This window comes from Mus caroli, unplaced genomic scaffold (genome assembly GCF_978045245.1).
Source record: "Mus caroli unplaced genomic scaffold, Mus_caroli_1 scaffold_8, whole genome shotgun sequence".
Classification (NCBI taxonomy): domain Eukaryota; kingdom Metazoa; phylum Chordata; class Mammalia; order Rodentia; family Muridae; genus Mus; species Mus caroli.
The window spans coordinates 40,574,480-40,593,527 of NW_028227263.1; the positions used below are offsets into that span (position 1 = coordinate 40,574,480).

General features: G+C 50.6%; 2 protein-coding genes across 2 annotated transcripts in view; both read left to right on the forward strand.

Moving 5' to 3' along the window:
• Dchs1 (dachsous cadherin-related 1) overlaps window positions 1-10,832 on the forward strand; it is a 34,635-nt gene extending 23,803 nt beyond the window's left edge. The window contains exons 7-21 of the mRNA XM_021168723.2: window positions 5-198; window positions 417-513; window positions 618-775; window positions 958-1,819; window positions 1,911-2,150; window positions 2,245-2,370; window positions 2,902-3,111; window positions 4,540-5,418; window positions 5,540-5,653; window positions 5,775-5,986; window positions 6,075-6,229; window positions 6,419-6,549; window positions 6,633-6,916; window positions 7,259-7,397; window positions 7,740-10,832. Coding sequence (XP_021024382.1) covers window positions 5-198; window positions 417-513; window positions 618-775; window positions 958-1,819; window positions 1,911-2,150; window positions 2,245-2,370; window positions 2,902-3,111; window positions 4,540-5,418; window positions 5,540-5,653; window positions 5,775-5,986; window positions 6,075-6,229; window positions 6,419-6,549; window positions 6,633-6,916; window positions 7,259-7,397; window positions 7,740-10,351 — 6,413 coding nt within the window. The 3' untranslated portion in view covers window positions 10,352-10,832. The remainder of the gene's footprint in view (window positions 1-4; window positions 199-416; window positions 514-617; window positions 776-957; window positions 1,820-1,910; window positions 2,151-2,244; window positions 2,371-2,901; window positions 3,112-4,539; window positions 5,419-5,539; window positions 5,654-5,774; window positions 5,987-6,074; window positions 6,230-6,418; window positions 6,550-6,632; window positions 6,917-7,258; window positions 7,398-7,739) is intronic.
• A 737-nt stretch (window positions 10,833-11,569) lies between these two features.
• Window positions 11,570-18,890, forward strand: Tpp1 (tripeptidyl peptidase 1). The gene is made up of 13 exons (XM_021167893.3): window positions 11,570-11,651; window positions 11,769-11,840; window positions 12,093-12,232; window positions 13,489-13,639; window positions 13,832-13,959; window positions 14,107-14,282; window positions 14,396-14,594; window positions 14,748-14,936; window positions 15,145-15,214; window positions 16,041-16,161; window positions 16,283-16,441; window positions 16,620-16,745; window positions 16,916-18,890. The coding sequence occupies exons 1-13, from the start codon at window positions 11,635-11,637 to the stop codon at window positions 17,054-17,056; spliced, it is 1,689 nt and encodes a 562-aa protein (XP_021023552.1). The 5' UTR covers window positions 11,570-11,634; the 3' UTR covers window positions 17,057-18,890.
• The last annotated feature ends 158 nt before the right edge of the window (window positions 18,891-19,048 follow it).

Consider the following 19,048-nt stretch of genomic DNA (forward strand, 5'->3'; position numbering starts at 1 on the left):
CCAGGAGAAGTGACTACACTCCAAACCCTGGACCGAGAGCAGCAGAGCAGCTTCCAGCTCCTGGTGCAAGTGCAGGATGGGGGTAGTCCACCTCGCAGTGCCACAGGCACTGTGCATGTCGCAGTGCTCGACCTCAATGACAACAGTCCCACCTTCCTGCAGGCTTCAGGGGCTGCTGGTGGGGGCCTCCCTATACAGGTATGTAAAGCCCCAGGACCATGTTCTGAAGTAGTATAAGGGACATAGGGAGGGGTCTCCCCATTAAGCTGTGAGTATAGGTAAGAGAGACCACCTCCTGGAACAGATATAAGACAAAAGGAAAAACAGTTGTACCTATGTATAGATGGATGAAAGCCAATTCTGGGTTGTTTTAAGCATTGGAAGAAGACAACTGTAAGCAAGTTGTGTTCCCACAGGTACCAGATCGAGTGCCTCCAGGAACATTGGTGACAACTCTACAGGCCAAAGATCCAGATGAGGGGGAGAATGGGACCATCCTATACACCCTAACTGGTATGGGGGCAGGAAGAAGGGAGCCTGGGAGTGATCAGAGCTCTCATTGGCCTGCTTTGCTCTGGCTGCCAAAACCTCATCTTTTTCTCTCTGCTTGTCCCTAGGTCCTGGCTCTGAGCTCTTTTCTCTGCATCCTCACACCGGGGAGCTGCACACAGCAGCATCCCTGGTTAGAGCTGAGAGGCCTCACTATGTACTAACTCTAAGTGCTCACGACCAGGGCAGCCCCCCTCGAAGTGCCAGCCTCCAACTGCTCGTGCAGGTATGACTGCCATCCCTAGAGTCCCCTGGTCTGGCCCTCAGGGTCTCCTCTTATAGATCCATATTCTTGAGATCCTTCGACTCTCTTTGTCAGTCCACCCTAACCGCCCTTCCCTAAACCAGCACAGAGGCGCTTTTACAGGGATCCTTCTGATTCCGTTTCCCTGCTCTGGTATGCAATAGGTACTTCCCTCAACTCGTATGGTGGAGTCACCAGATCTCATAGAAGCTGACTCGGCGGCAACAGTGCCTGTAGTACTTACAGTGACAGCAGCTGAGGGGCTTCGACCTGGATCCCTGTTGGGTTCGGTGGCCCCTCAGGAGCCAGCTAGTGTGGGCGTACTCACCTATACTCTGGTTGGTGGCGCGGACCCTGAGGGCACCTTCGCGCTGGACTCAACCTCCGGTCGCCTGTACTTGGCGCGTCCCTTGGACTTCGAGGCTGGGCCAGCCTGGCGCGCGCTCACTGTGCGCGCCGAGGGGCCGGGAGGCGCAGGCGCGCGGCTGTTGAGAGTGCAGGTGCGTGTTCAGGACGAGAACGAGCACGCGCCAACTTTTGCGCGCGACCCCTTGGCACTGGCGCTACCAGAGAACCCCGACCCTGGTGCCACGCTATACACTTTCCGCGCATCAGATGCCGATGGCCCAGGTCCCAACAGTGAGGTGCGATACCGCCTGCTGAGGCAGGAGCCCCCGGTGCCCGCCCTGCGCTTGGACGCGCGCACTGGGGCGCTCAGCGCTCCTCGTGGTCTGGATCGAGAGACCACACCTGCGCTGTTACTGCTCGTGGAAGCCACCGACCGGCCAGCCAATGCCAGCCGCCGCAGGGCAGCGCGCGTTTCGGCGCGCGTCTTTGTCACGGATGAAAATGACAACGCCCCGGTCTTCGCCTCCCCATCACGGGTGCGCCTCCCAGAGGATCAGCCCCCTGGGCCCGCAGCACTGCACGTGGTAGCTCGGGATCCAGACCTAGGGGAGGCTGCCCGGGTGTCCTATCGCCTTGCGGCTGGAGGGGACGGCCACTTCCGGCTACACGCGACCACTGGTGAGAGTAGGGTCGGGGATGGGGAGGCATGGAGGGTGCTGAAATGCAAGGAAAGCTAAAGCAGGCTACCAACCATCTTACTGCTGCCTAGGAGCGCTGTCCGTGGTGCGGCCTTTGGACCGTGAACAGCGAGATGAGCATGTACTGACAGTGGTGGCCTTGGACCATGGCTCCCCTCCACGTTCATCCACTCAGCTCCTGACTGTCAGTGTTGTTGACGTCAACGACGAGGCACCGGCTTTCCCTCAGCAGGAGTACAACGTCATCCTTCGTGAGAACAGTCCCGCTGGCACTTCTCTGCTCACTCTGAAGGCAACTGACCCTGACCTTGGTAAGACCTGTGGGAATGAATTTTGGCAGGGGTGGAGTGAGGGAATAAAAAGTATACTTACCCTCTGATCGTCCTCCATGCTGCCTCTCCTCAGGGGCCAATGGGCAAGTGACTTATGGGGGTGTCTCTGGCGAGAGCTTCTCTCTGGACCCAAACACTGGAGTTCTTACGACTCTGAGGGCTCTGGACCGGGAGGAGCAGGAGGAGATCTATTTGACAGGTATACTGATGGGACTTCCAAAAGCTAGAGGCTTTGTATACAACACAGCTCCTGTTATAAGGAAGTATCAAGGTAGAGAGTAGGAAGAACTAAGTTCTAGCCTGCCAACACTAGTTTTCCAGTGCATACTGTCACCACCAAGCCTTCCATACCTCCGGCTCATACTGCAGCCACTCATCAGAGCAGCATATTGATATTAGCAGAGAGGTTAAGAGACTTGCTCAAATTAACAGGATTTGGAAGTAGCAGGACTGAGAGCTGAGTACAGGCTTTGATACCTAATTTATTGTCTTTCCTGTCACATCGCCTCCAACTGAAGCATATCTTGCATGTAGTCAGCCTGAGACATAGAGAGGAAAGAATCTTTTCTGGCATGTGTTGTGTATGTCTTATGTGTGTGCCCCAATGTATGCTGTGAGATAGACATTTTCTGTTTTATATGTGCATCTGGTGAACATGTGTGAATGCTGTAGTAAGGGTTTCTTCATGGCACTGGGTAGGGTACACCTTGCTGGTTTTGTTTCTCCACAGTATATGCCCGGGATAGAGGCTTGCCACCCCTGTTAACGCACATCACAGTGCGAGTGACTGTGGAAGATGAAAATGACCATACTCCAACTTTTGGGAACACCCACCTCTCCCTGGAAGTGCCTGAAGGCCAGGACCCCCAAACCCTAACCACACTAAGAGCCTCTGATCCAGATGGGGGACTCAATGGACAGCTACAGTACCGCATCCTTGGTGAGAGGCATTCAGTTTCACAAGAATGCCTTGCTTGGCAGCCCTTACTTGCCCAGTTCTTACTGCTTCTTGGCCCTTGCCAGTTTCTGTCAACATTTCTATCTCCTCCTCCTCCTCCTCCTTTCTCCTCCCTCTCCCTCTCCCTCTCCCTCTCCCTCTCCCTCTCCCTCTCCCTCTCCCTCTCCCTCTCCCTCTCCCTCTCCCTCTCCCTCTCCCTCTCCCTCTCCCTCTCCCTCTCCCTCTCCCTCTCCCTCTCCTTCTCCTTCTCCTTCTCCTTCTTCTTCTTCTTCTTCTTCTGTGTCTTTTCTGCATATCGGTGTATTTGAGGTGCCTCTTCTGGCACGTCCATATCTTTATCTTTCTCTACACCTATTTTCCTTATCCTATTCATTTTCTTATGTTTTACTCTTATATTCCTTTTATTCTTGTTTTGGTTTTTGTTTTTTGTTTTTTGTTTTTTTCGAGACAAGGTTTCTCTGTATAGCCCTGGCTGTCCTGGAACTCACTCTGTAGACCAGGCTGGCCTCGAACTCAGAAATCTGCCTGCCTCTGCCTCCCGAGTGCTGGGATTAAAGGGGTGGGCCACCATGCCCGGCGTTTCCTATTATTCTTATATCCTTATTATATTTTATTCTTATATCTTATATTCCTTATATACCACACAGTCAATTATCCTCAGTTTATTTATTTATTTAGTTAGTTAGTCTCTAAAATTTTGTGTGTATGTGATGGTGTCTCAACTGTGTTGTTCAGGCTGGTCTTGAACTCATGAATGTCCAATTTCAGGTTCCAGAGTAGCTGGGATTATATCACTAACCCATCTACACTCTTAAGTTTTGAGACTCCTAAAGAGTTCTTATGTAACCTGTTCTGGATTTGCTGTGTTTTATGTTAAAACTTACCAAAAAAATTAAATATCATGAAGGAACAATTAAGACAATCACTTGCTATTTCGGAATAGGAAAACATTAAGATTTCAAACATATTGTTGAACAGTATTGAGGTTTCAGTGATCTTAAGTGTTACTGAAGGTAGCCAGCATGAACTGAATTTCTGATAATACACTTATTTTTTTTTTCTATCTAGAAAACACAGTACACAAATACAAGTTCGGTCAACTAAGTAATACAGCAGCCGCAAACCCCATTTTACATTTGTGAAATGAGAACGAAAAGACTACATAGTGTTTTAAGAAAACACTTTGATCTTATATTATGTATATTAAAAGGATCTGGGGGACTCAGAGGCCCAAGACATCCTACGTGTTTATAATGTCCTCTTTGCCCTTGATGTTTCTGTTTTCTCTTTATCTTTGGGTTTCTTTTCCTTTCTTCTGCTTCCTTTTACTGCCTGATCCCTGCTGTTATCTACCAAGCATCCCACCCATAGGCTAACATGTACGTGTCTGTGTGTTCATATTCTCTGCAGATGGGGACCCTTCAGGAGCCTTTGCACTAGATCTCACTTCTGGGGAGTTTGGCACCATGAGGCCACTAGACCGGGAGGTAGAGCCAGCATTCCAGCTGCAGATAGAGGCCAGAGATGGAGGCCAGCCAGCCCTCAGTGCCACCTTGCTTGTGACAGTGACAGTGCTGGATGCCAATGACCATGCACCAGTCTTTCCTGTGCCTTCTTATTCTGTGGAGGTGCCTGAGGATGCACCGGTAGGGACCCTACTGCTGCAGCTACAGGCTCATGACCCGGATGATGGGGACAATGGCCGTGTGATGTACTACCTGGGTGCAGGTACAGCGGGGGCCTTCCTGCTGGAGCCTACCTCTGGGGAACTGAGCACAGCTACAGCCTTGGACAGAGAACACTGTGCCAGCTATGCCTTTTCTGTGACCGCAGTGGATGGTGCAGCTGCTGGGCCTCTGAGCACCACAGTACCAATCACCATCACAGTGCGAGATGTCAATGATCATGCACCCGCTTTCCCCACGAGTCCTCTCCGCCTACGCCTACCCCGCCCAGGTCCGAGCCTCAACAAACCAACCCTGGCTCTGGCCACACTTCGAGCTGAAGATCGAGATGCTGGTGCCAATGCCTCCATTCTATACCGGCTGGCGGGCACACCACCACCTGGCACCACTGTGGACTCTTACACTGGAGAAATCCGTGTGGCTAGATCCCCTGTGGCTCTTGGACCCCGGGATCGTGTCCTCTTCATTGTAGCTACTGACCTTGGACGCCCAGCTCGCTCTGCCACTGGCGTGGTCATTGTTGGAATACAGGGAGAGCCTGAGCGTGGACCCCGCTTTCCCAGAGCTAGTAATGAGGCTGTGCTCCGTGAAAATGCACCACCAGGTGGGTCCCTGGTTATATGTGCCAAATTTAAACTCCTGGAAGGCCTAGGGTTTATAATCATTGGCAATGTAGTGACCATAGTCCAGTCAATACCACATTTCCTCTCTTGTCTTCCCTACAGGGACTCCAGTTATCTCCCCAAAGGCTGTCCATTCAGGAGGTTCAAATGGACCAATTACTTATAGCATTCTCAGTGGGAATGAGAGAGGGATATTCTCCATCCAACCTAGCACAGGTAAGGAACAGGAACAGAGGAAGGGGAAAGGCCTGCGAGGGAGTAGGGAGGAGTTGCCCTTAGAGAATGAGGCTCCAGAACAAGGAAAGGAGCTATTGCTGATGTGGCCCATCCCCCACAGGAGCCATCACAGTTCGCTCAGCAGAGGGTCTTGACTTTGAAACAAGCCCACGGCTGCGGCTGGTGCTACAGGCAGAGAGTGGAGGAGCCTTTGCTTTCTCAGTGCTGACCCTGACCCTTCAAGATGCCAATGACAACGCTCCCCGTTTCCTGCGGCCTCACTATGTGGCTTTCCTGCCAGAGTCTCGACCCTTGGAGGGGCCCCTGCTGCAGGTGCGGGGTGTGATGGGAAAATAAGGGACTGGGCTGGTCAGGCTTACTTGTGGCCAAGCCAGGGTCAGCAATCTTCTACACTCACCAGGTGGAAGCCGATGACCTGGACCAAGGCTCTGGAGGACAGATCTCCTACAGTCTGGCTGCATCCCAGCCAGCACGGGGCTTGTTCCATGTAGACCCAGCCACAGGCACTATCACTACCACAGCCATCCTGGACCGGGAAATCTGGGCAGAAACACGGTGAGACCTGGCACCCATGAGTCCAAGACCCCAAGTCTGTATGTATTCAAGCCTATCTTGGGTTTCTCTCACTCCTCAGGTCATACCTTGAATCCCCCCGATGCAAAGCTTTGTCCTGAATCCTCCTTGCCCTTCCCAGGGTTCCCTCCTATTTCTAGGCCCTGCTCCCTGACTATGCTCTGTGTCTAGGCTGGTACTGATGGCCACAGACAGAGGAAGCCCAGCACTGGTGGGCTCAGCTACCCTGACAGTGATGGTCATCGATACCAATGACAATCGTCCCACCATCCCCCAGCCCTGGGAGCTCCGAGTATCAGAAGGTGAGGGTTGCATGAAACAAGAGGTAGGAGTGGCTCCTGGGGTGAGGATAGTTCTGCAATCACCCTTCCCTTGGGTTTTGCAGATGCACTGTTGGGCTCAGAGATCGCACAGGTGACTGGGAATGATGTGGACTCTGGACCAGTGCTATGGTATGTGCTGAGCCCATCGGGGCCTCAGGATCCCTTCAGTATTGGCCGGTATGGAGGACGTGTCTCCCTCACGGGCCCCCTGGACTTTGAGCAGTGTGACCACTACCACCTACAGCTGCTGGCACATGATGGGCCTCATGAGGGCCATGCCAACCTCACAGTGCTTGTGGAAGATGTCAATGACAATGTACCTACCTTCTCACAAAGCCTCTACCAGGTACCAGCTCTGTCTGGATGTCCCCATACCTGGATCTGGGGTTCTTCCTGTTAGAGCAATGGGAAAGAGGCAGAAGTGGACGGACTGGGCTGGATGTTAGGGTTGATGTTGGAATGGGTGGGGAGCATCCCATTTTAGGCTGGCTTTCCAGGTCCTGGGAACTACATCCAAGTTCTGTATCCAGTGGTGAGAAGGGAGAGGGTGGACAGTTCTTAAGCTAAGGAGTATGGTTCTAAGCTGAACACCAGGCACAGTTCATGGGGCCAACCTCCAGCTCCTAGGCTAAGGGAATGGTGGGGCATCTGGGAAGCTTGGCTGTAAACACTTTCTGTTACTCCTCAGGTAATGATGTTGGAGCACACCCCTCCGGGCAGCGCCATTCTCTCCGTCTCTGCCACGGACAGAGACTCGGGTGCCAATGGTCACATATCTTACCATCTGGCTTCCCCTGCTGAGGGCTTCCGTGTCGACCCTAACAATGGTATGTCTTCCCCATAATCTAATCCCTTTATTGTTGACTCTATTGGTTTATATTTGGTGCCTAGTTCTAAAATTGGTTACTTCATCATATTATTTCTGGATCTCTGACTCAGCAAGGGCATCCACTCCATTCTATCTTTAATAAATAGTCCCTCCTGACTGTTTATCTAAAAGCTGTTTCCTGAACTTTGAATACCTGAGGACACTACATGCTGTCCCAGCACATGGGCCGTTCTTACAAGTCTGACTCCCAAAGCCATTGCCTAGACCCTGGAGAATAGCTCTTGTTGACACAGTGACATTTACTGAATGCTTGTTTCTTCCCCTCCCCCTCTCATCTCAGGAACTCTTTTCACAACAGTAGGAGCAATGGCCTTGGGTCATGAGGGGCCAGGAGTGGTGGATGTGGTACTGGAAGCCCGAGACCATGGGGCTCCGGGTCGGACAGCACAGGCCACGGTGCATGTGCAGCTGAAGGACCAGAATGACCATGCCCCAAGCTTCACATTGCCACACTACCGTGTTGCTGTGTCTGAAGATTTGCCCCCTGGTTCCACCCTGCTCACCCTGGAGGCCACAGATGCTGATGGAAGCCGCATCCATGCTACTGTGGACTACAGCATCATCAGTGGCAATCGGGGCCGAGTTTTCCAGCTGGAACCCCGTCTGGCTGAGGTCGGGGACGGTGTTGGGCCAGGTCCCCAAGCATTGGGCTGCCTAGTGTTGCTTGAACCTCTAGACTTTGAAAGCCTGACACAGTACAATTTAACTGTGGCTGCAGCTGATCGGGGACAGCCACCCCGCAGTTCAGCCGTGCCAGTGACTGTCACTGTGCTGGATGTCAATGACAACCCACCCGTCTTTAACCGAGCATCCTACCGTGTGACAGTACCCGAGGACATGCCTGTTGGAGCTGAGCTATTGCATGTGGAGGCCTCTGATGCTGACCCTGGACCTCATGGCCTTGTGCATTTCACTCTTAGTTCAGGTGACCCTCTGGGCCTCTTTGAGCTGGATGAGAACTCGGGTGCCTTGAGGCTGTCCCGCCCTCTGGACTGTGAAATCCAGGCTCAACACCAGCTTGTGGTGCAGGCAGCTGACCCTGCTGGAACACACTTTGCTTTGGTACCAGTGACAGTTGAGGTCCAGGATGTGAATGACCATGGTCCAGCCTTCCCATTGAGCCTGCTCAGCACTAGCCTTGCTGAGAATCAGCCTCCAGGCACTCTTGTGACCACACTACACGCGATTGATGGGGATGCTGGGACTTTTGGTAGACTCCGATATAGCCTGTTGGAGGCAGTGCCAGGGCCTGAGGGTCGTGAGGCATTTTCACTGAACAGCTCAACAGGGGAATTGCGGGCACGGGTGCCTTTTGACTATGAGCACACAGGAAGCTTCCGTCTACTAGTGGGTGCTGCCGATGCTGGGAATCTCTCAGCCTCTGTCACTGTGTCAGTACTGATTACTGGAGAAGATGAATATGACCCTGTATTCTTGGCTCCGTCTTTCCATTTCCAAGTGCCAGAAGGTGCCCAGCGAGGCCACAGCTTGGGTCACGTGCAGGCCACAGATGAGGATGGAGGTGCTGATGGTCTGGTGCTCTACTCGCTGGCTACCTCTTCCCCCTATTTTGGTATCAACCAGACAACAGGTGCTTTGTACTTGCGAGTGGACAGTCGCGCACCAGGAAGTGGAACAACCACCTCTGGGGGTGGGGGCCGAACCCGACGTGAAGCACCTCGGGAGTTAAGGCTAGAGGTAGTAGCAAGAGGGCCTCTGCCTGGATCCCGGAGTGCCACAGTACCTGTGACTGTGGATATTACCCACACTGCTCTAGGCCTGGCACCTGACCTCAACTTGCTATTGGTTGGGGCTGTGGCAGCCTCCTTGGGAGTTGTGGTGGTGCTTGCCCTGGCAGCTCTGGTCCTGGGCCTTGTTCGGGCGCGAAGCCGCAAGGCTGAGGCAGCCCCTGGCCCGATGTCACAGACAGCACCCATAGCCAGTAGCTCTTTACAGAAACTGGGTCGGGAACCCCCCAGTCCACCACCCTCTGAACATCTGTATCATCAGACTCTCCCCAGCTACGGTGGGCCAGGAGCTGGAGGTCCCTACCCTCGTGGCGGCTCCCTGGACCCTTCACATTCAAGTGGCAGAGGCTCAGCAGAGGCTGCAGAGGATGACGAGATCCGCATGATCAATGAGTTTCCCCGAGTGGCCAGTGTAGCCTCCTCCCTGGCTGCTCGAGGCCCTGACTCTGGCATCCAGCAGGATGCGGATGGATTGAGTGACACGTCTTGTGAGCCTCCTGCCCCTGACACCTGGTACAAGGGCAGAAAGGCAGGGTTGCTGCTGCCAGGCGCAGGAGCCACTCTGTACCGAGAGGAGGGGCCTCCAGCCACTGCTACAGCCTTCCTGGGGGGCTGTGGCCTGAGCCCTGCACCCGCTGGGGACTATGGCTTCCCAGCAGACGGGAAGCCGTGTGTAGCTGGAGCACTGACGGCCATCGTGGCTGGTGAGGAAGAGCTCCGTGGCAGCTATAACTGGGACTATCTGTTGAGCTGGTGCCCTCAGTTCCAGCCTCTGGCCAGTGTCTTCACAGAAATTGCTCGGCTCAAGGATGAAGCTCGTCCGTGTCCTCCAGCTCCCCGTATTGACCCACCACCCCTCATCACTGCTGTGGCACACCCAGGAGCCAAGTCTGTTCCCCCAAAGCCTGCAAGCACAGCTGTAGCCCGGGCCATCTTCCCACCAGCCTCTCACCGTTCCCCTATCAGCCATGAAGGCTCCCTCTCCTCAGCTGCCATGTCCCCCAGCTTCTCACCCTCACTGTCTCCTTTGGCTGCTCGCTCTCCCGTTGTCTCACCGTTCGGGGTAGCCCAGGGCCCCTCAGCTTCAGCACTCAGCACAGAGTCTGGCCTGGAGCCTCCGGATGACACAGAGCTGCGCATCTAGCTGTGGCCCTAACTGGGCCCCGACCTGGGACACGTCCAGTGTCCCCAAAGCAGGCCCCATTCTCAGCCTGCCCTGGGCAGCCTCGGACCATGACTGACCATGGGGAGGCCACCACCAGTCCCCTGCTCTCCACCTTAAACTCTTATAGCTGGAACAGGTCCCACATTTCTCCGCAGTTCCTTCAGCACTAGGACCACAGAGGGCCTGTTGGTCATGACCTGTGGCCAGATCCAGTGTGGAGAGAAATAAGAATGAGGCAACAGCCTTGGGTTCTCTTCAGCCAAGACTTCCTGCCCTGCACCAGCGCCCTGCACCAGCGCCCTGCGATGGAGCTGAGACTTTATTTATTGGGGGGTAGGGGGATGGGGAGGTCCCTCCAATCTGGGCCCAGCTCTTTTGGGTTCTTCTGACATCCCTGCCCCTGCCCAGAACAAGTGCCAATTCTCACTCTGGAGCCTTAATAAACTGCAGTTTGTATCCAGCCTCCGGTTCTGTTCTGTCAGGGTAACCAGAAGTCACTGGCATAGCACTGTGGATACCTGGCACAGTAGCCAAGGAGGCCCAGAGGGAGGGCAGACAACAGGACATGTAGGAGTAGGGTTGGCACTGAGAGCTCAGAAGCCTTGGGATCTCTGCTGCTTTCCCCTCTAACATGGTCAGGACTCGAACTGCAGTGGTTTCCTGCAGAGACTGACGGAGTAGGAAGCAGTCTAGGATCCTAAGCCTGAGGGTCTGGAATAAGATATGGTGATTATTAAGAGTAGGTAAGTGAAGAAATCTCCAACCCTACCCCCCCCCCCCACACACACACCTTGGAAACATGAAATGTTCACATTCATAAGAGCTCACATTAGTTGAGTCTTTGCCAGGTCAGTCTTGGCTCAATATGCTTGCTTTATTGCAATGTCCATTTTTACTCCCAAGTATGAGGCACATTTCTTTTATGTAACAGTCACTGAATTTTAAGTGAAGAAACCTAGGCTCTGAGAGCTCGTTTTTCTAATATTGTACGGCCAGGATCAGCCCATACCTATGGGGCTTCAGAGCCCACTCCTTTGTGATTCCTGGAGAGACAGACAGACTTGGGCAGCAGGTGAAGAGGAGCCCTGGGCTTAGATGCTCAACACAGCATAGAATTCTAATAGCAGCCCCAGCATTCAGAACAGCTCATTTGGGAGGGAGGAGTCAGCAACGTCACTAGTTACTAGGCAGAGAGATGGGGGAGGTGCCAGACCATGCTCATGTGACTTATCACATGACCACAGATCAGCCTGAAAGCCAAAATGGGACTCCAAGCCGGGTGAGAAACTGAGGTGGGGAGGGTAGCTAAGGGGGATTACATTAGAGGGATTACATGTTGTAGAGGGAATACAGTGAGGGTTCGGCTCCTGATGAAACCCACCTGCTGTCCCTGCAGCCTCCTAGGGCTCCTTGCTCTCGTCATCGCCGGCAAATGCACTTACAACCCTGAGCCGGACCAGCGGTGGATGTGAGTTGATTTAGTACTACAGGTGCCTGTCTCTGCAGCCGCTTGGTACTAGCTTTCCTCAACCTCAACTGCTCCTAGTACCCACTCTGTAGCCTTATTCGACACTCCCTCGGCTTAATCTCTGGTCATTTATCTCCTATGATCCTTATCTGCATTTAGGATTCGACCCAAAGTCTCAGTTCTTAATCCCAAACTTTCCATGATCTGGATTTCTCGTTATGGCCTAACCAAATCATGTCCCTGACCCTGTAGGCTGCCTCCAGGCTGGGTGTCCCTGGGCCGCGTGGATCCCGAGGAAGAGCTGAGTCTCACTTTTGCGCTGAAACAGCAGAACCTGGAAAGACTCTCGGAGCTGGTGCAGGCTGTGTCGGATCCTAGCTCTCCTCAATATGGTGCCTATCAGCTGGGGCAGGAAGTGGGAGGCAGGACCAGGCAGGCACTGGCTGGTGCAGATCACGTAGGGCCATGTTTCTGGTATGACAGACAAATGACAATAACTGCCACATTTATACACACACACACACCCCAAAATTTTCACCTGAGTTCTTCAGTCTTAAAACTAAGAACAAATCTAAGCCTAGTAGCATGAGGTAATAATCCTAGATACTTGGACTAAAACAGGACGATTTTGAATCCAAGGCATGCCTGGGCAGTGTAGCAAGATTGTCGACATTAAAAAAACAAATTTTTTAGAGGTCTAGCTAGCTCATTGATAGGGTGGGTGCTTACGGAGCATATGAAAAACCCTAGGTTCAAGTGCCCGGAAAATGGTGGGTGTGGAGTAGCTAGCTGTGTTTAAGAACACATGATTTATAATCAGATCTAGATTGAAATGTTCACTTACCCTACCAGCTCTCAAATGGAGGACTAGCACTTAGTGTGTATGCGTGATCAAGTCATGGTCCTTACCCCACTCTCATAGCCACTGCCACACCCTCCTCTGTTGCTAGTTCAAGTCCTAAATTGTCTTTGGATTAATCCACTCTGGCCATTCCTCTTGCTACCAACTCAGTTGTTTATTCTCTTTCTGGATTACTGCCCAGTACCCTGACTGGTTTGAAGCTTCCTCTCCTTCACCCCACTCCCCAGAACAGTCCCTTCTCTATTCTAGAGTATTCTCTCTGATGCTCAGGCTGAAGTGAATCCTTCCCCTGCTTAAAGTCCTGTATGGTGAGGCAAGGGTGTGTGTGTGTGTGTGTGTGTGTGTGTGTGTGTGTGTGTGTGAAGAATGGAGGCGAGAGGAGGAGGGGCATCCTTAGATCACCCAAGAAGCTCCTCACATGCAGGAAAGAATGACTCACCGTTATGTTGTTTAAAATCAACAAGGATGAAGAGCTGAGCTAAATTAGAAGGTTCTGTATAACTGGCTCCAAAAGTTTGGGAAAATCTTTTTGAAGATAAGCTTAAAATGGGACATTGAAAGTTTACTAACCTCCTTGAATTTTTGTGACCATAGTAACACATGCTGTGCATTTTTCCTGGCCATGACATTTCATGTCTCTTCAGCCTTTTCTTCCCTTTGACTCCCACTATGCCTAGCCCCTTCACAGTCCTCCTTGGGAAGTTTTGATGTCTTCTGATTGAGGTCCAAACAGACAACCCAGGAAAGCCTCAAATGAAGACAAGAGCCTCTTCTGAATCCCTGCAGGAAAGTACCTAACCCTGGAGGATGTAGCTGAGCTGATTCAACCATCACCCCTGACCCTCCTCACTGTCCAAAAGTGGCTCTCAGCAGCTGGAGCCCGGAACTGTGATTCAGTGACCACCCAGGACTTTCTGACTTGCTGGCTGAGTGTCCGGTGAGAAGTAATGATTTCCCCGTAGAATCCATTGTCCCTACAAGGAGACAAAATACCCCAATTGGGGGAGTTTAAAGCGTGCTGAGAGCCTGTGGGTATGGGTAATGCATACGGAAATGATGGCAGGCTGCTAAGTGGGGCTCAGGCCAACTCTTCAACTCCTTCCCATGGTTTCTGTTTTCTTACTTCCAGACAGGCTGAGCTGCTGCTCCCAGGAGCTGAGTTTCATCGCTATGTAGGGGGACCTACAAAGACCCATGTTATAAGGTCCCCACATCCCTACCAGCTTCCCCAGGCCTTGGCCCCTCATGTGGATTTTGGTAAACCCAATGGAGTTGGTGGAAGTTGGGGGAGGGAGGTCTACAGGCTGAAGAATTTTAGATGCCAAAAGAGGCATAGAATCTTTCCAGTAGTGAAGTGGGTGGTAGTATCTGTAAGACCTCCTTAAGCCTGACCCCTTTCCACAGTGGCGGGGCTGCACCGTTTCCCCCCTTCATCTCCAAGACAACGTCCAGAACCACAACAGGTAGGAACTGTTAGCCTGCACTTTGGAGTGACTCCGTCTGTGCTCCGTCAGCGATACAACCTGACAGCCAAAGATGTGGGCTCAGGCACCACCAACAATAGCCAGGCCTGTGCCCAGGTGAGCCATGTAAAGCCCTGGAGTCATCACAACCTCCTCAAGATATCTTTAGTGCCTCACTACCCTGGGCCTCAATCTCTGATCCGCAATTCCTGATTTGGATGTTTCCACAGTTCCTGGAACAGTACTTCCATAACTCGGACCTGACTGAGTTCATGCGCCTATTCGGTGGCAGTTTTACACACCAGGCCTCGGTAGCAAAAGTTGTTGGAAAGCAAGGGCGAGGCAGAGCTGGGATCGAGGCCAGTCTAGATGTGGAATACCTGATGAGTGCTGGTGCCAATATCTCCACTTGGGTCTACAGTAGCCCTGGTATTGCTAAGAGAATTAGTTGGAGGATGGGAAAATGGGTTGGAATAGACTGTTGATCTCTGCTTCATTTCATCAAGGGGATGCCATGGGCTGAAGGGAGATTCTAGCAACCATCCAATGGCCACTCATATCCCTTCTTTTAAAACAATTCAGGCCGCCATGAGGCACAGGAGCCCTTCTTACAATGGCTCCTGCTTCTTAGCAATGAGTCATCTTTGCCACATGTACATACTGTGAGTTACGGAGATGATGAAGACTCCCTCAGCAGCATCTACATCCAGAGAGTCAACACTGAGTTCATGAAGGCTGCTGCTCGGGGTCTCACCCTCCTTTTTGCCTCAGGTAACCTTCTACCATAAATTTAAGACTTCCCACCTACCCAAGTGGCAGGCTTTATCCCAACCGACCCTTCAGCCTGGTTTCTGATTCATAATAGGAACTCAGAGCCTTAACAGGGTCTGCTGATTTGACCTGAGTACTTTGAGATGGCATGAAGCCTACACCCCAAGTTCTTCCCAACTAATCTGAATACTTACTATGTCTTTCCCAGGTGACACTGGAGCTGGGTGTTGGTCTGTCTCCGGAAGACACAAGTTCCGCCCTAGCTTCCCTGCTTCCAGGTAAGTATCTGACTCTTTCACTTGTGGCAGAGGCCACCAGGAGCTGCTGTGGCTCAGCCTTCAGCATTACCTGTTGTGTTTGCTGTGCTCCCTTTTCTTCCTGTGTATCCCAGGCTGCGAGAGCAGATTATGGCGTTTCTTTTCCTTAGTTGCTAGGGTTTGTTGCTTGTTTTTCATGTAGAAAAGTATACACAATTAACTCCAGCCATGTCTTGAGAGATCCCAATCTATCAATAATCACTGTATACAGGCTTCTATAGTCTTACTCCCTTTTCCAGTAAGACCCAGACCATTCCCACCCACCTCCACACATCTTAGAGGTCACCCATTGTCTTAGTCAGGGTTTTTATTGTATTGCTGTGATGAAACACCGTGACAAAAACAAAACAAAACAAACAAACAAACAAAAAAAAAAAAAAAAAAAAAAAACAGTTGCGGAGGAAAGGGTTTATTGGGCTTACACTTCCAGATCACAATCCATCATTGAAGGAAATCAGGACAGAAACTCAAGCAAGGCTGGAACCTGGAAGCAGAAGCTGATGAAGAGGCCAGGGAATGGTGCTGCTTACTGGCTTGCTTCCCATGGCTTTCTCAGCCTGCCATCTTATAGAACCCAGGCCCACCAGCCCAGGGATGCCACCCTCCACAATGAGCTGGGCCCTCCCTCATTGATCACTAATTGAGAAAATGTCCTGCAGCTGGATCTCATGGAGGCATTTCCTTAACTGAGCCTCCTTTGTCTCTGATGACTCTAACTTGTATCAAGTTGACAACACAAAACTAACCAGCCAGTACACTCACTATCTGAATACTGTCTTCTCCTCAGCCCCTATGTCACTACAGTAGGAGGAACCTCCTTCAAGAATCCTTTCCTCATCACAGATGAAGTAGTTGATTATATCAGTGGTGGAGGCTTCAGCAATGTTTTCCCACGGCCTTCCTACCAGGTTTGTGGATATTCATGTGGCTATCTGGAGGTTGAAGGTGAGGGGTGGGGAGACTGTCCTCAGTCCTGCAGCTTGCTGAGCAGGCTACTGGCCAATACTCATACTCAGAAATGTCCTTCAGGAGGAAGCAGTGGCCCAGTTCTTGAAATCCAGCTCTCATCTACCACCATCCAGTTACTTCAATGCTAGTGGCCGTGCCTACCCAGATGTTGCCGCACTATCTGATGGCTACTGGGTGGTCAGCAACATGGTTCCCATTCCATGGGTATCTGGAACCTCGGTAAGAATCAGCTTTGCTGTAAATGCTCTACTCAGGAACTACCCTTGCTTCCCCCACCTACAAAATCTTGAACCCAGAACCCCTGACTCCTTGGAGACTTCTGATCTTTGCAAGCATCATCCCTTAGAAGTCCAATCCTTCTAAAATCCTAACCTATTCTTGCATCTTCATCTTGCAGGCCTCTACTCCAGTGTTTGGGGGAATTTTATCCTTGATAAATGAGCACAGAATCCTCAATGGCCGAGCTCCTCTTGGCTTTCTCAATCCCAGGCTCTATCAGCAGCATGGGACAGGACTCTTTGATGTGAGTATTGGAGGAAAGAGTGTGGATGTTGTCATAGGATATGAGAAGGGCTATAGTGAACTTCGGCATTTTCACTATATATGATTGCCTCTGTGATATGAATATAAATAAGGTGCAGTCTAGGAGCTGGTACCAGCAGGCCATGATCTGATGCCATCATCTCCTCCCAGGTAACCCATGGCTGCCATGAGTCCTGTCTGAATGAAGAAGTGGAGGGTCAGGGTTTCTGCTCTGGTCCTGGCTGGGATCCTGTGACAGGTTGGGGAACACCCAACTTCCCAGCCCTACTGAAGACCCTGCTCAACCCTTGACCCTTTCGTGCCATGACAAGAAAGCAGAACTGTTTCCTGTACGAAAAGGGAAGGCTCAGTTTCTTTGTTATTCCTCGATAGAAGCCCTGCTGAACTCCTGTTGCCTGCTGCAGATAGCTTCTCCCTAACCCTCAGATGCTGTGAACAGGATTCAACTCTCAATCTTACTATGTGCCATCAAACTCAGGTCTCCAAACTTCTACTTCAAGATCCTCAACAAGATGCTATAACCAGCATATTTTGTCTCACCCCAACCCCATCTCTCCTTCCTCTTTCCAGCTTGAGATGTGAAAGCAGGGCAAGAAGGTTCAGTCTTCCATTTACTGACACTAGCAGGTCCATCCAACGCTTACCACCTCTGCACTGACCGTACACTCTAAAACCCTTAGACGGGTTTGCTTTTCCGTTCACTGAAGTGAGACTTTGGCTAATCGTTTTGTCTTTCTTCTCTTTGGCACTGAAGTACAATGGTCTCCCCAATGTTTTATCCAGTTATACACTTTTCAATGTTTGTTTTATGGGTTTCCTTATTTAAGAACAGGTTGTCAAAAAACCATAAAAAAAGGAAAAAGAACACATTGGCTGCAATCTATTTAACTATATAACTATTCTAAGGAAAGTTAAAAATTGAAAACTTAAAATGTTTTAAATGTTCTCATTGGCAAAATTCCTCAACAAAATAAATAGGTCATTACAAATTTTGCTTTAAATTTTTGCTTGAGTGATTTTTTTTTTGTAAATTGTTTTAAAATTTACATTTTGTTTTCCCCTTCTCAGCTACACCAAAGCAACATTCAGGTTTTAATTTCAACTGTCAGACATTACAAACATCTATCTGGCTTCTGTGAACCTGCTCTCTCCATCAGTCTCCCATTTATCCGTTTTCCTCAGTGACCCTCCTCTGACCACACCAATCAGCCCCCTTTTCTGCTGACTCCAGGGATGCTGATGTTCATTGTTCCATTCTTAGTTTCTTGCTCTTATCATTTTATTATCATCCCTTGACAGATCACTGACATCTATACCCACAGTGAGTGATACCTCAAATGTGAGATACCTCTTTACTTCATCTCCCTCCAGCACAGACCTAAACTATTTCATCTCTTAATCTATGATATAATGCCTCTTTCAAACAAGCCAGAAACCTATAACTCTTAACTCTCATCTTTTTCACCTCCTTACTATCTCCAAAAAGTTTTCTTGACTGCCTCTCAAGTATATCTTTATCGGCTAGTGTGGTGATGCACACCTTTAATCCCAGCACCCAGGAGACAGAGGCCAGGCAAGCCTCTCAGTTTGAGGCCATCCTGGTCTATATAAAGAGTTCCAGACAAGCCAGGCCTACATAGGGAGACCATGTCTCAAAAATACACATATGTGAACACACACACACAAGCACACACACATGCACAAAATACTGCATTATCTTTGAGTCCATGTTCTTTTTCTCCTAAACTGCAGGAAGCATTTGGGTAGAGGAGAGGCTTCCAAAGCTCCTCATCTTCCAAACCAAGCGGTATATTTATTTGTGCAAACCCTTCAAAGATTACTGGGTAAAAGTCAGAGACATTGAAACTTGCCTTCAAAATCAGGAAATAAACATTGCTAATGTCTGACACTTGGAAGTAAGCAGTGAATGTTGGTTTCCCTTTCTTTGCACTGCACCTACATGTAGCTGGGAAACAACCATACAGTATTGAAATTGTCCGTTTGTTTGCCTTCCTTTCCCAGACAGTCGGTGCTAGTGAACTAGAATCTGATTCTTTGTATTCTTAGGTCCCAGCCCAGTAGTTGGCAAATAGAAATTAAATAAATGACTGTTTAAAACAAAAAAGACTGTTGTATTGTAAATGTGTTTCACACAAGACTTTGGCATGCTATTTCTTTAGGGTAAAACACCCATCTCTACATTTACAGAGGTACACTCCTAAGCCCGTTGTGGGTGGGAGGGACACACACCAAATCCACTGCAACCCTTAAAAGACCATGAAA

What these genes read in the sequence shown, in the direction of transcription:
- Tpp1 (XM_021167893.3), top strand. An exon ending in ACTTGCTGGCTGAGTGTCCG is followed by an intron (nt 13,640 to 13,831) that starts GTGAGAAGTAAT and finishes TCTTACTTCCAG; the next exon opens with ACAGGCTGAGCTGCTGCTCC. An exon ending in TCCCACGGCCTTCCTACCAG is followed by an intron (nt 16,162 to 16,282) that starts GTTTGTGGATAT and finishes AATGTCCTTCAG; the next exon opens with GAGGAAGCAGTGGCCCAGTT.